This window comes from Haliotis cracherodii, unplaced genomic scaffold (genome assembly GCF_022045235.1).
Source record: "Haliotis cracherodii isolate W230 unplaced genomic scaffold, xgHalCrac1.p SCAF_1, whole genome shotgun sequence".
Lineage (NCBI taxonomy): Eukaryota > Metazoa > Mollusca > Gastropoda > Lepetellida > Haliotidae > Haliotis > Haliotis cracherodii.
The window spans coordinates 28,437,651-28,450,675 of record NW_027266264.1 but is presented as its reverse complement, the minus strand read 5'-3'; the positions used below and the strand labels follow the sequence as shown (position 1 = coordinate 28,450,675).

At 40.5% G+C, this 13,025-nt stretch overlaps 1 protein-coding gene across 1 annotated transcript in view; it reads left to right on the top strand.

Annotated features, from left to right (window-relative positions):
- Window positions 1-3,580: 3,580 nt before the first annotated feature.
- Window positions 3,581-13,025, top strand: part of LOC139462704 (sialin-like) — a 34,000-nt gene continuing 24,555 nt past the window's right edge. The window contains exon 1 of the mRNA XM_071244534.1: window positions 3,581-3,662. Coding sequence (XP_071100635.1) covers window positions 3,581-3,662 — 82 coding nt within the window. The remainder of the gene's footprint in view (window positions 3,663-13,025) is intronic.

The following is a 13,025-nucleotide window of genomic DNA, read 5'->3' as shown; positions in this document are numbered from 1 at the left end:
AGGTAGGTAGGTAGGTAGGTAGGTAGGTAGGTGGGTGGGTGGGTGGGTGGTTAGGTAGGTAGGTAGGTGGGTGGGTGGGTAGGTATGTAGGTAGGTGGGTGGATGGGAGGGAGGGGGGTCTGCACATCCACCTGACTGACTCACTGTTTGTGTACATATGTGTTAGATAATTACATAACTCACGCCATAAGACACAACTGATAACAACCATACAGTCTAATACATAGAGAACTGTTACATAACTATGACTATTTCTATACTAAAATTAGTGCGTCTCGCCTGGCGGTAAAGTTAAAAATCTTTTTACATTGTGATAAGCATTGAATTTAATTCCCGAAGACAGTTTGACTGAAAGGAATGAGCTGTTTTTAGTAATAATTACAACAAACTGGTATCAAACCAGGCACCAGAGAGACGCCACCGAAGCAACACAGTGATCATCAAAGGTGGACACGACGCATTAGTATTTAGATTATTGCCATGACCCCCCACGCACTGACGGCTTGATAGTCTTATAAAACTCCCAAATGGAACCATAAATTATTCAAATGCATTTTACGCAGACACGCGACACAATACAAGTTGATCATAAATCAAATGTCAAAACGAATATTTATGGACAATAGCTTAACATCGTATACAACTCAAAACAAGTGTATGAACGCCAACAATTATAAAAATGTGTTTTGCAATAGAATCAGCCACAACTGATTAACCATAGTCATGTGAAAGAATCGGGTGTTCTTTAACTTCTTTTGAAAAGTATATATTTAGATTTTAACCTGATTTATTTAGAGCATATTGTCATTCGGCGTGATTGTCACATAAAACTCCCTGATATGGCAATAAACCAATCAGAAATCCGTGGATTGTTTTCAAATCACCTACATCACTACAGTTAAATTATCCCTTCATAGGTATGATTTGAAATGTGACTGGATAAAATATTCTTGCCCCAGTATATATTCTGTATCGCTTTCTCGTGTGGTGCTATCGCTTTCTCGTCTCGTGTTATCGCTGTATCGCTTTCTGGTGGCAATAATTGAAGGCGAGAGAGCGATGTCCCTCGATCTCTGCCACCAAAAAAATAGCGGTGAAAATTATAGGAATGGATCACTGAATATCAGTAAAAACCTTTTTAATGTACGGTAGCATGGGAAATATCGCTTTCTCGGCTCGTTCTATTGCTTTTTCGCCTTCTATCTCCTTCGCTTTCTCGATCTATTACTTTCCCGTTCTATCGCTTTCTCGTCTCGTGTTACTACTTTCTCGTCCCGTGGTATTGCTTTCTGGGCTTGTGGTAATGCTCTCTCGTCTCGTGTTATCGCTTTCCCGTCTCGTGGTATCGCTCTCTCGCAGCCGTAATTGAGGGCGATAAAGCGATGTCCCACCTCGGCCAGCATAGATTTACGGTATCCTGACCGCTGTTTGGCACACTTCTACGGTACATATGTACGTGTCCGGGGCAATTATTATCCACCTGTTATCTATAAGGAATACTGTTGTTATCAACTGTGTACAGGTATGACGTAGCCTACCTTGTATCACACATCGGGTGATGGGGTAGCCAGATGGTTAAAACGTTCGCTCGTCAAGCCGAAATGCGGGCTTCTATGCCCTACAAAGGTGCAACGTGCGAAGCCCATTTGTGGTGTCACCCGGCGTAACACCCACTTCACTCACTCGTTCTTCGACTGCCTTAGAAAATAACATAAGCGGGACCATCAGCAGTGAGTGATTTGGTTTGGTTTAAGGGCGCTTTGAACAGTATTCTAAATATATCCCCGCGTGTCAGGTTGATGCAGAAGGAAAGCCCGAAGTGATGCCGTCTTTCGACGTTTTCCTGGAGCACGGGTATAGAACTGACAAACGTAGAAACATAATCGGGGCGAATCGAGATTCGAACCAACGATTATAGGTTCCTGGCGTGCCCAAGGGACACAACTCTGCACAACTAACTGGGCTGCCCGACAATTGCAAGCCGTAAAAGGCGACTAAATAGATCGGTGGTCAGACTGAGAGACTTATTGACTGTGTGTTATCTCACCCCGACTGCGTGTATCGTTGTTCTTTATATCAATCACTGGATTGTCTGGGCCTGACTCCAAACAAATAAATTACAAATTTTGTCATCATGTCAATATAGGCATTGTGGGGAGTTCTCTTAATAATATCGCAGTGCTAATTACAATACAAATACCCCCCTCCCCAAATGAATCACTTGTTAACACTGGAGAAGCACAAGCCCGCCATGAGATCTCATCGGGGTACCCGTGAAGATCCAGGGTAGAATAGGCCTTCAGAAACCCATGCTTGCCGTAAAAGGCGACTATACATGTCGTAAGAGGCAGCTAACGGGATCGGGTGGTCAGGCTCGGACTTGGTTGATGCATGGCATCGTACAATTGCGTGGATCGATGCTCATGACATCAATCACTGGATTTTCTGACCCAGACTGGATTATTTATGGCTTGAATATTGCTGAGTGGGGCGTTACAAACATACAAACAAACAAACAAACTTATCGGGGGCATAGACCTGCGCAGACTGTCATGTCATATTTAGCTTCAGGTCTCTGATTTCGAACGACGTTACTTCGTGTTTTCTTTTCAGGTTGGTTACGGACGCAAAGGGGGCAGGGGTGGCCCAGTCGTCTAAGGCGCCGCGATTCGCTGTGCAGAGTTGCGTCCCTTTGGCACGCCAGAGACCTATGATCGTGAGTTCGAATCCCGGTTCGCCTCGATTATGTTTCTAGGTTTGTCAGCACCATACCCGTGCTCGCGGGTTTCACCGAAGTGGTAAACGTCTGAGACCTGCATCACTTCGGGCTTTCCTCCCCCGTTGAGCTGATGTAACTGGAATACTGTTAAAAGCGGCGTTAAACCCAACTCATTCACTATCGACGTACAACAGATAGTATCGCATGTAATATATAACAAGTGATACACATTATGTCTCGAAGTCTTTTCTCGCTTCTATGCCGGCTGACGTTGGTTGAGCTGTGTATACACTGATGCAACCTCATATTCTGGTCATGGTCGCTCATCTTTCCTTGGTTCAGCTGTAGCTCTTGGCGAGATGGGGCTGTTGGACGTGTGTTTAGCGTTGGTTCGCGTAGAGACAACTTTCTACAAGTCTCCCAGAGCGTGAAACTCACAGGTGAGAGCGGTCCTCACACTGGGCAAGTCATATCCAAATTTGTGTCTTTTAAAATTGACAGTGATATCACATGGTGGCTCCATTTGTGCATCGTATTGAAGAATTGACATCAAGCCACTGTTGACATTGCGATGGTGTGTGGTATACAGCAGTAATGCCAGACAAGACGTCGCTGAGTGGGAGTGAGGAAGGGGGTGGCGCGGGGGGAGTCGCCACGGAGATGCTTGAGGGGGAAGAAGGGGGGTTTCGGGCGTTGAAGGTAGGAGGGGCGGCTGACTGGACTCGGGGCAGTGAAACGTACTTACCAGAACCTGAGACAAATAAACGATTTGATGATGATGAAAATGGTGATGGTGAGGAGGAGGAAGAGGGGGAGGAGTTGGAGGAGGATGGACTCATCAATACGAATCAGTCAGAATGCATGTTGAAGATCTCACACTCGGACATCGGAGAGACTGCACCCAACGGGAATGAGAACCTACGGCCAGCGTTTGCAGGCACAGGTAAGATTTTCTTGTTGAATTTACCATATTACAGGCCTTATTAACCTTTCCGAAAGTGTTCGTAGGTTATACCGAATTCAGGGAATTCAAAGATATATACGTTCAATTAAAGAAACAAAACTAAATGAATCTTGGGTTTCGTTGCTTTAACAATTTTCCAACAATATCACACGAAGAAATAGTTTCACGCATTGTACCAATGTGGAGATCAAACGTGGGTCCCAGGTGAGACGAGCGACTCACTTGACCCCCGGCTACACACGCCACCAGTTTCAACATATCATCATACTCCATATCATCATACTATATATCATCATACTTCATATCATCATACTTCATGTCATCATACTTCATGTCATCATTCTTCATATCATCATACTTCATATCATGATACTTCATATCATCATACTATATATCATCATACTTCATATCATCATACTTCATATCATCATACTTCATGTCACCATTCTTCATATCATCATACTATACATCATCATACTTCATATCATCATACTTCATATCATCATACTATATATCATCATACTTCATATCATCATACTATATATCATCATACTTCATATCATCATACTTCATGCCATCATACTTCATATAATACTTCATATCATCATACTATATATCATCATACTTCATATCATCATACTTCATGTCATCATTCTTCATACCATCATACTTCATGTCATCATACTTCATATAATACTTCATATCATCATACTTCATGTCATTATTCTTCATACCATCATACTTCATGTCATCATAGGGGGCGGTCGGGTAGCCTAGTGGTTAAAGCGTTGGCTCGTCACGCCGAAGACCCGGGTTCGATTCCCGACATGGGTACAATGTGTGAAGCCCATTTCTGGTGTGCCCCGCCGTGACATTGCTGGAATATTGCCAAAAGCGGCGTAAAACCATACTCACTCACTCATATCATCATACTTCATGTCATCATACTTCATATCACCATACTTCATGTCATCATACTTCATATCATCATACTTCATGTCATCATACTTCATATCATCATACTTCATGTCATCATACTTCATATCATCATACTTCATATCATCATACTTCATATCATCATACTTCAAACGTATCTTGAAATTTCAGTTGTAGCATCTTCCGCTTTTAAAAGAAATCTAGAAGTTCGAATAGCTGTAGCTCCATTTAGTGAAACTGTCTCAAGGTTATGAAACTGGTGGTGTTTCTTCGAGTACTCCATGAACCTAGTTTCCTTTATCTGACTTTGTGCATCACAGGAATTGACCTATGTGCTGTAAGTATGCCTGATGTCAAGATATGAATGTCATTTGTATAATATGTAGTATGGGTTTGTTATACATTTGTATTGTTTGGCATGTACATATATTTTCGCAATACAAATGGTGTGTCTGCTATTAGATTCATCAAATCATTTGCGAGAGCATTGTGTTTTGGAAGTTTATCGCCAGCCACATATATCATGGCAATGTCACAGCGCGGAGGGAACCGTTTGTTGGCATGTGTTCTTTATCTATCATCAGTTGCTTCGTGACAGCTGACCCGTCGTGGGCATTTAGAAGGAGATCAAAGATTCGAGTCATGTTTATTATTGTATATAGGCATGCTTATAGATAGTGTGCCTACATAATATGGCGGGAATATAGGTGTTATGTCAACAGATGGTTAAATACATTATCACGTGATAGCTAACTCTGTCATGGGCATTTAGAAGGAGATCAAAGATTCGAGTCATGTTTATTATTGTATATAGGCATGCTTATAGATAGTGTGCCTACATAATATGGCGGGAATATAGGTGTTATGTCAACAGATGGTTAAATGCATTATATGACGGGAATATAGGTGTTATGTCAACAGATGGTGTACATACATAATATGACGGGAACATAGGTGTCATGTCAACAGATGGTGTACATACAGATTCTGGTGGGAATATAGGTGTTGTGTCAACAGATGGTTAAATGCATTATATGGCGGGAATATAGGAGTTATGTCAACAGATGGTGTACATTCAGTATATGACGGGAATATAGGTGTTATGTCAACAGATGGTGTACATACATAATATGGTTGGAATATAGGTGTTGTGTCAACAGATGGTTGAATACATTATATGACGGGAACATAGGTGTTATGTCAACAGATGGTGTACATACATTATATGACGGGAATATAGCTTAAGGTGTTATCTCAACAGATGGTGTACATACATTATATGACGGGAATATAGGTGTTGTGTCAACGGATGGTTAAATACATTATATGACGGGAATATAGGTGTTGTGTCAACGGATGGTTAAATACATTATATGACGGGAATATAGGTGTTATGTCAACAGATGGTGTATATACATAACATGACGGGAATATAGGTGTTATCTCAACAGATGGTGTACATACATAATATGGCGGGAATATAGGTGTTATGTCAACAGATGGTGTACATACATTATATGACGGGAATATAGGTGTTATGTCAACAGATGGTGTGTCTACATAATATAACGTGCCTAGAAATGCTGTTTCTATAAATAGTGTGCATATACATTAAATATATATGCCTGATAACTAAAACATATATTTTACTTAGTACTTTTACCTAGTTTGGCTCGAGACTAATGCTTGATAAATGTATTCGGTGGCAGATAACATTTCACTGGAATTCACAATGATACAAACAGTACTAATTGTATTCTTTGTAATATTTCAATTGAGTCAGAGGATATTGAAGCTGATACAGGTGCCTAATGCTCGATGTTTGAGTGGTTAAATGCTGAAACTGATACATGCGCTCAATATTTTCGATGTTTGAGTGGTTAAATGCTGAAACTGATACAGGTGCCTGGTGCTCGATGTTTGAGTGGTTAGATGTTGAAACTGATACATGCGCCTAATGGTCGATGTTTGAATGGCTGAGTGTTGAAACTGATACATGCGCCTAATGGTCGATGTTTGAATGGCTGAGTGTTGAAACTGATACATGCGCCTAATGGTCGATGTTTGAATGGCTGAGTGTTGAAACTGATACATGCGCCTAATGGTCGATGTTTGAATGGCTGAGTGTTGAAACTGATACATGTGCCCGGTGGTCGATGTTTGAATAATCGAGTGTTGAAACTGATACAAGTCCCTGATGGTGGATGTTTGAAGTATCCAGTGCCAAATGCTCGGTTGTCGGTTGAATACTGGAACTAAGTCCTGGGATATGGATTAATGGATTATTATGTACATAAATATCATTTTACTCGTGTGGGTTCCATTATAATATATATCTTTATAAATTCAAATCACGAACTCTATAAATCTCTCAGCATTTTGGCTGAATAACACATTACACCATCCCAGTGAGTCTGGATGCCGTAAATAGGCTCAAAGGTCTATGGACAAACACACTGATGGGATGTGACAATCACAATTTAATGACGTTATAACAGGGACCGCATGGGATGATACAAAAAGACGTTCACGAAACAACTTTCCGTCTACCCTGGTTCTTCCTTCAACCCCATGCAACGTAAATCTTTACTCGTCGCTTCCCGGCCTCCATCGCTGGTTACGTCATGCTTGACACCACTGACGTCGCAGTATACGATGTTGTTAGATCTTTTTCAGGCCGCCTGGCTATAACAGATGCCTTAGCAAGACGATGCCTCACTGTCTGGTTAGATACCCTTCGTAATCCTGAAACTACTGTTATTGTTGATACGGTTTACCGTATAGCCCTGTGATGCGGCCTTACCATTCGAACAACGTGACATACCGTGCAGTAGGAACCGATAGCGCATTGAATACCCTCACTCAAGCTGACTGCTCCTACTCACGTTTGTGTGTTGGTTGTTTAACTCCGCACTGTGTTACGTGTTGTCGCCGGCAGGTAATTGTGCCGTTAATATCCTGATGTGTTACATGTCGCCGGCCCTGTAATTGTGCCGTTGATATTTTGACATGTTACATATAGTCGTCCCTGTAATTGTGCCGTTGATATTTTGACGTGTTACATTTCGCGGCCCTGTAATTGTGCCGTTGATATTTTGACGTGTTACATTTCGCGGCCCTGTAATTGTGCCGTTGATATTTTGACGTGTTACATGTAGTCGCGTCTGCCCTGTAATTGTGCCGTTAATATTCTGACGTGTTATATATAGTCGCGTCTGCCCTGTAATTGTGCCTTTAATATTCTGACGTGTTACATGTAGTCGCGTCTGCCCTGTAATTGTGCCGTTAATATTCTGACGGGTTACATGTAGTCGCGTCTGCCCTGTAATTGTGCCGTTAATATTCTGACGTGTTACATGTAGTCGCGTCTGCCCTGTAATTGTGCCGTTAATATTCTGACGGGTTACATGTAGTCGCGTCTGCCCTGTAATTGTGCCTTTAATATTCTGACGGGTTACATGTAGTCGCGTCTGCCCTGTAATTGTGCCGTTAATATTCTGACGGGTTACATGTAGTCGCGTCTGCCCTGTAATTGTGCCGTTAATATTCTGACGGGTTACATGTAGTCGCGTCTGCCCTGTAATTGTGCCGTTAATATTCTGACGGGTTACATGTAGTCGCGCCGGCCAAGTAATTGTATTGTTTGTTTGTTGTTTAACGCCGCACTCAGCAATATTAGAGCTTTATGACGGCGGTCTGATAAATATTCGATTCTGGACCAGACAATCCAGTGATTGATATCATGAGCATCGACCCACGCAAATGGGTTACGATGACATGTATCAACGAAGTCAGCGAGCCTGACCACCGATCCGTTGGTCGCCTTTTTTGTAGTGCTTCAGTGTGTCGTTGGATCACTTCGCAAAGTATCTGCATGTATATTGTATATGTATATCCGTATGTACATTGTATATGTATATCCGTATGTATATTGTATATGTATATCCGTATGTGTATTGATTGACTAACCTACTGCATGTCACTGTTATCGAGCGCGGGCAACACTATGGTTGTGCTGACGCTATTGTTCTGCAAGTTGTTCGACTGTGTCTATAAATATTCCGGCCAAGATGACGAACTATTTGAGAAGAACACCATCTACTTGGTTATACTGGACCTGGAGAAACCAGTTCTAATATGGATTCCTCCTGATAACTGCCGAGATCACCTATGAGATTGAGGTGATCCGAGTGTGCCGATCCGCTCCAGACTATTCCGATAACAGAAACATTCGACAAAGTAGACACAATTTATGGATAACAACTTCTTTGATATCCACAAATTGTTTCTACTTTGTCATCCGTAAACTTCCAAGTAATGCCCATCCAACAATTAAAGAAAAAATCGACCAAGACGCTCTCGTCCTGTTTCAATGATCTTAAAGGATTTTTTATAGAAAACATTTTTTCTTGTGTAAGTTAACTTGACATGAATAATCTTATTTGCCCGGCCCCCTTGTCAATAAAAACTACGGCTGGTTTGTGACTGTCGTTATTCGAGCAGGTATTATAATGGCGATAATGTCACTTTTTTACGCTATTTCGACAGAATAACATAACGTAATTTGACCCGGGCAAGTGAAGAGTAGTATGAAGCAGAATAACTGACCAGCTGCTTGACCAGTCGATGTATATGTGGTATGTTATAAGTGTGGAGGATGGACATGGCCGTAGGTGACTGTTTCCCTAACTCTATCTGACCAGCGCGACAAGATATAATGGACGTTATCAGTTTTCCCATCTTAATACATACTTTTAACAAACTTACCCGATCATTTAAAATATCGACGTATAAATCGCATCTGGATGACTGGACATCCTGAGTTATATTGCCATGTGCTTCAGTATATTCTAGCAGGGATAATGTGACGGGTAATGAATAATCGTGGGGTCCCGTAATTAGCCGAATGGGAGATTAAATTGCCGCAACATACTCAAGTGCCATTCGTGAGAAACTCGTATTATTCCGGGACAAGCCGAATAGCAGGTTACGGAAAGGGGCGAGTGGTGACGAATGACTCAAGTGCATTTCCAAAAGGAAGGGGCCCAATCACGTCATCTGATACCCCAGACGTATATCTCCGACAGCATAACACTGCCCTGCGGACGGCAAGTACCTGTCACATCCTATTAGAGTAGGGGTGTATTCTGACCAGATGGCCACTCCAGTGACACTGAGTGTGATTAGTGTGAGTATCTCTCCAAGGCTGTGTAGATGTAGGAAATATACAACATCTTCGTAGGTAAACGATAATTTAAAAGGTAAAAAGGAAACATCACAATAGTATGCAAACATTCATAATTCATAATTTGTACCACAAATAATTTCAGCATTTAATCTAAAAATACATCTACGTTTCACTTTACTTGTATATATTTCCTAGCTAACATAATATGGAGAAAAAATATCACGAGTTCAAATAAGTAAAAACGTGCTTTAAATCAAAACAAAACTATTATTGCCAAAAAAAGAATACAGGGAGTCACTCAGAAATATACGTGTGTCTAAACGAGCTTTTGTCAAATAAAATATCAGGAAATGTGTTAAAAATAATATAATCATTATAAACTGATGTTTCCTTTCCAGCGAAAATTTACAAAGGACATTTCAATATCTGCTGATGTGTCTGGGGATTCCAATTTAATCTCTTATTAAAAAATATAATAGAAGTAATTCAAAACACAACATTCGAAGAGACAATAGTCTAAATTCCAGTCTCTTTTTGAGGAATCGTCAAGTTAATGTTAATGCAACTAAAGGCAAGGAAACAAACTTTGGTCATATAGATAGAAATGAAATAAAATTAGAAGCTTATCTAGATCACCGGAAACGACAAGAATGGTTGGTGCGCACTTCCGGCATGACATGACCTGGCCCACAAACACCCACACCACCACAGTGCTGTGCACCATGTGACTCGGAGTAAACAACGGCCAAACCATTACCATCCCTGTCTGTAGAAACAGAAAGAGAACAACGCTGTATGAGTAGGAATGTGACAGACATGCTCAGCAAACACACTACCTAGACGTGACGCGCACGTGAACCCGAGTTCACCACGTTTAACACCTGACCTAGGTCGGATAGCTGTAACCCAATATATCATGCGTATGCATGCTTTGGAGTCAGTTTTTAGCAGTATAAACTGGTAGATTCTAAAAATAGTATATATATTTATAAATGTAGCATTTAGACATGTCTACCTAGAATCAGAGACCATATAATATATTATATAGTCTCTGCTACAATGCTGTGTGGTTGCATAAAGCTATGATAAATATAGATTATTAAACGAGTCCCCGTTAGATACCGTTTTAATTACGAGTGTGTTTCAAAACGTACATAACGGACGAAAGCATAGTTTTTCAGGGTAATTTTCCCGTTTTCTTCCATCGTGGTCACTGTGTGTTTTAGTTGCAGACTGAACAGAAGCAGCTGTGATAACTTAACATTTACACCAACAAAAGCCACAAACCTGACACACATACATGGGACTATGACGCTTTTTCACACATTTTTGATGGGGCGACTTATTTTGACCTTGTCGCATTGTCGCCTTTTGGTAAAATACAAAAACCTGTTATGCAAAGCGCGACAATACGACAAATGGCCAAAATGTCGCGTTGTCGCATTGCAGCGCTTGGTTAATTTTGACATTTGTTTTAGTGAGGGCTTCTGATATTCGCTCTAAACTTACATCGTCCATTTTCTGATGTTTGTTTATAATTTGTACACGAAGCTCTAGCTCCTTAACATAGATATTAAATGTACAGATCTTTTCAAGAACTTTACATTTATACACATAATGTATTTATGTTGACGATAATTGGGTATCGTTTCGTCGGTGGACACCCACCTTTTCACTCCAAATGATACTGTATCATTAATATTCACTTTCATCCTTTTAAAAAAACTGACCCCAAATGAAAGGACAGTTGGGCATTAAAACAAATATTGTTGTATTGTTTCCGACACTCCACATCTATCACCTATATATCTGGTCTTGATACTAATTTTATGTAAATATATGACCTATGGAAATATACTGTGTAGATTTTGAATTGTATTTGTTTATTTTTGTTTTCGGTTAGCAAACCGTTTATATTTTCAAATTTGTATAAATCATTGATGTGGCTGACTAAATACGAATACAAGTACCCTGCTTGTGCCTGTTCGTCAGTTATAGCTACTCCACTAATTGTATAGGTGTCATCAACATTATCTGGATACGATATATCTTATAAATAAATATTCTGTCAAGCTGCCCTTAGTACAGCGTTTCTAAAATCCTATATTTCTGATTAGTGGTGTGAAGCCCATTTCTTGTGTTCGCTGCAGTGATATTGCTGGAATAGAGATGAAAGCAGCGGGGAAAAACATACTCACTCACTCATGCTCAACATGTTTAGAACCACATTATATATATACTTATGATTGACATGTTTGTCAGTTTTGCCAAGACGTTTACCTGATATATCTTGCTCTGCCATGATTACAATTGGACAACCACAACGTGATTTCGGACGGTCGGGTAGCCTAGCCTAGTGGTTAAATCGTTCGCTCGTCACGCTGAAGACCCGGGTTCGATTCCCGACATGGGTACAATGTGTGAAGCCCATTTCTGGTGTCCCCCGCCGTGATATTGCTGGAATATTGCTAAAAGCGGCGTTAAACCCAACTCACTCACTCACTCACTCACCAAGTGATTTCAAGTAATAACATGTCAGTTCACATAAGTTCATCTCTACAAAACACGACTCTTGCATGCTACTGTATTTATCAAAAGAAATTATTATTATATAATCTTCAGAAAATCAAGTATTTAATGTCTAAATGTGTTTGTGTTTTGATATTATCAAAGTAATAATATGTGTTTTATCACTGAAAGAATTAAATGGTATCCCACAACTGTCGACTCTTCTGACTAATGCTTGATGACATACACACAAAAAAGTTTCCTTAAGACTATTCGTGATATTTACATAACAATTGTTACGGCAGAAGGTCTCTGTAAACGTAAGTACCTCGTGTTGACACGCGAATTAGAAGGGGTGACTAAGGAATGTCACTATTAGCTATATTCCACACAAGCCACTATTTACTACGTTCCATACTAGCCGCTATTTACTAGATTCCACACTAGCCATTATTAACTATATTCCACTATAGCCACTGTTAGCTATAATCCACAATAGCCACTTTTAACTAGATTCCACACTAGCCACTATTAACTATATTCCACTATAGCCACTATTAGCTATATTCCACACTAGCCACTTTTTAACTATATTCAACACTAGCCACTATTAACTAGATTCCACACTAGCCACTACCAACTAAATTCCGAACTAGCTACTATTAACTATATTCCACACTCGCTAATATTAACTATATTCCACACTAGCC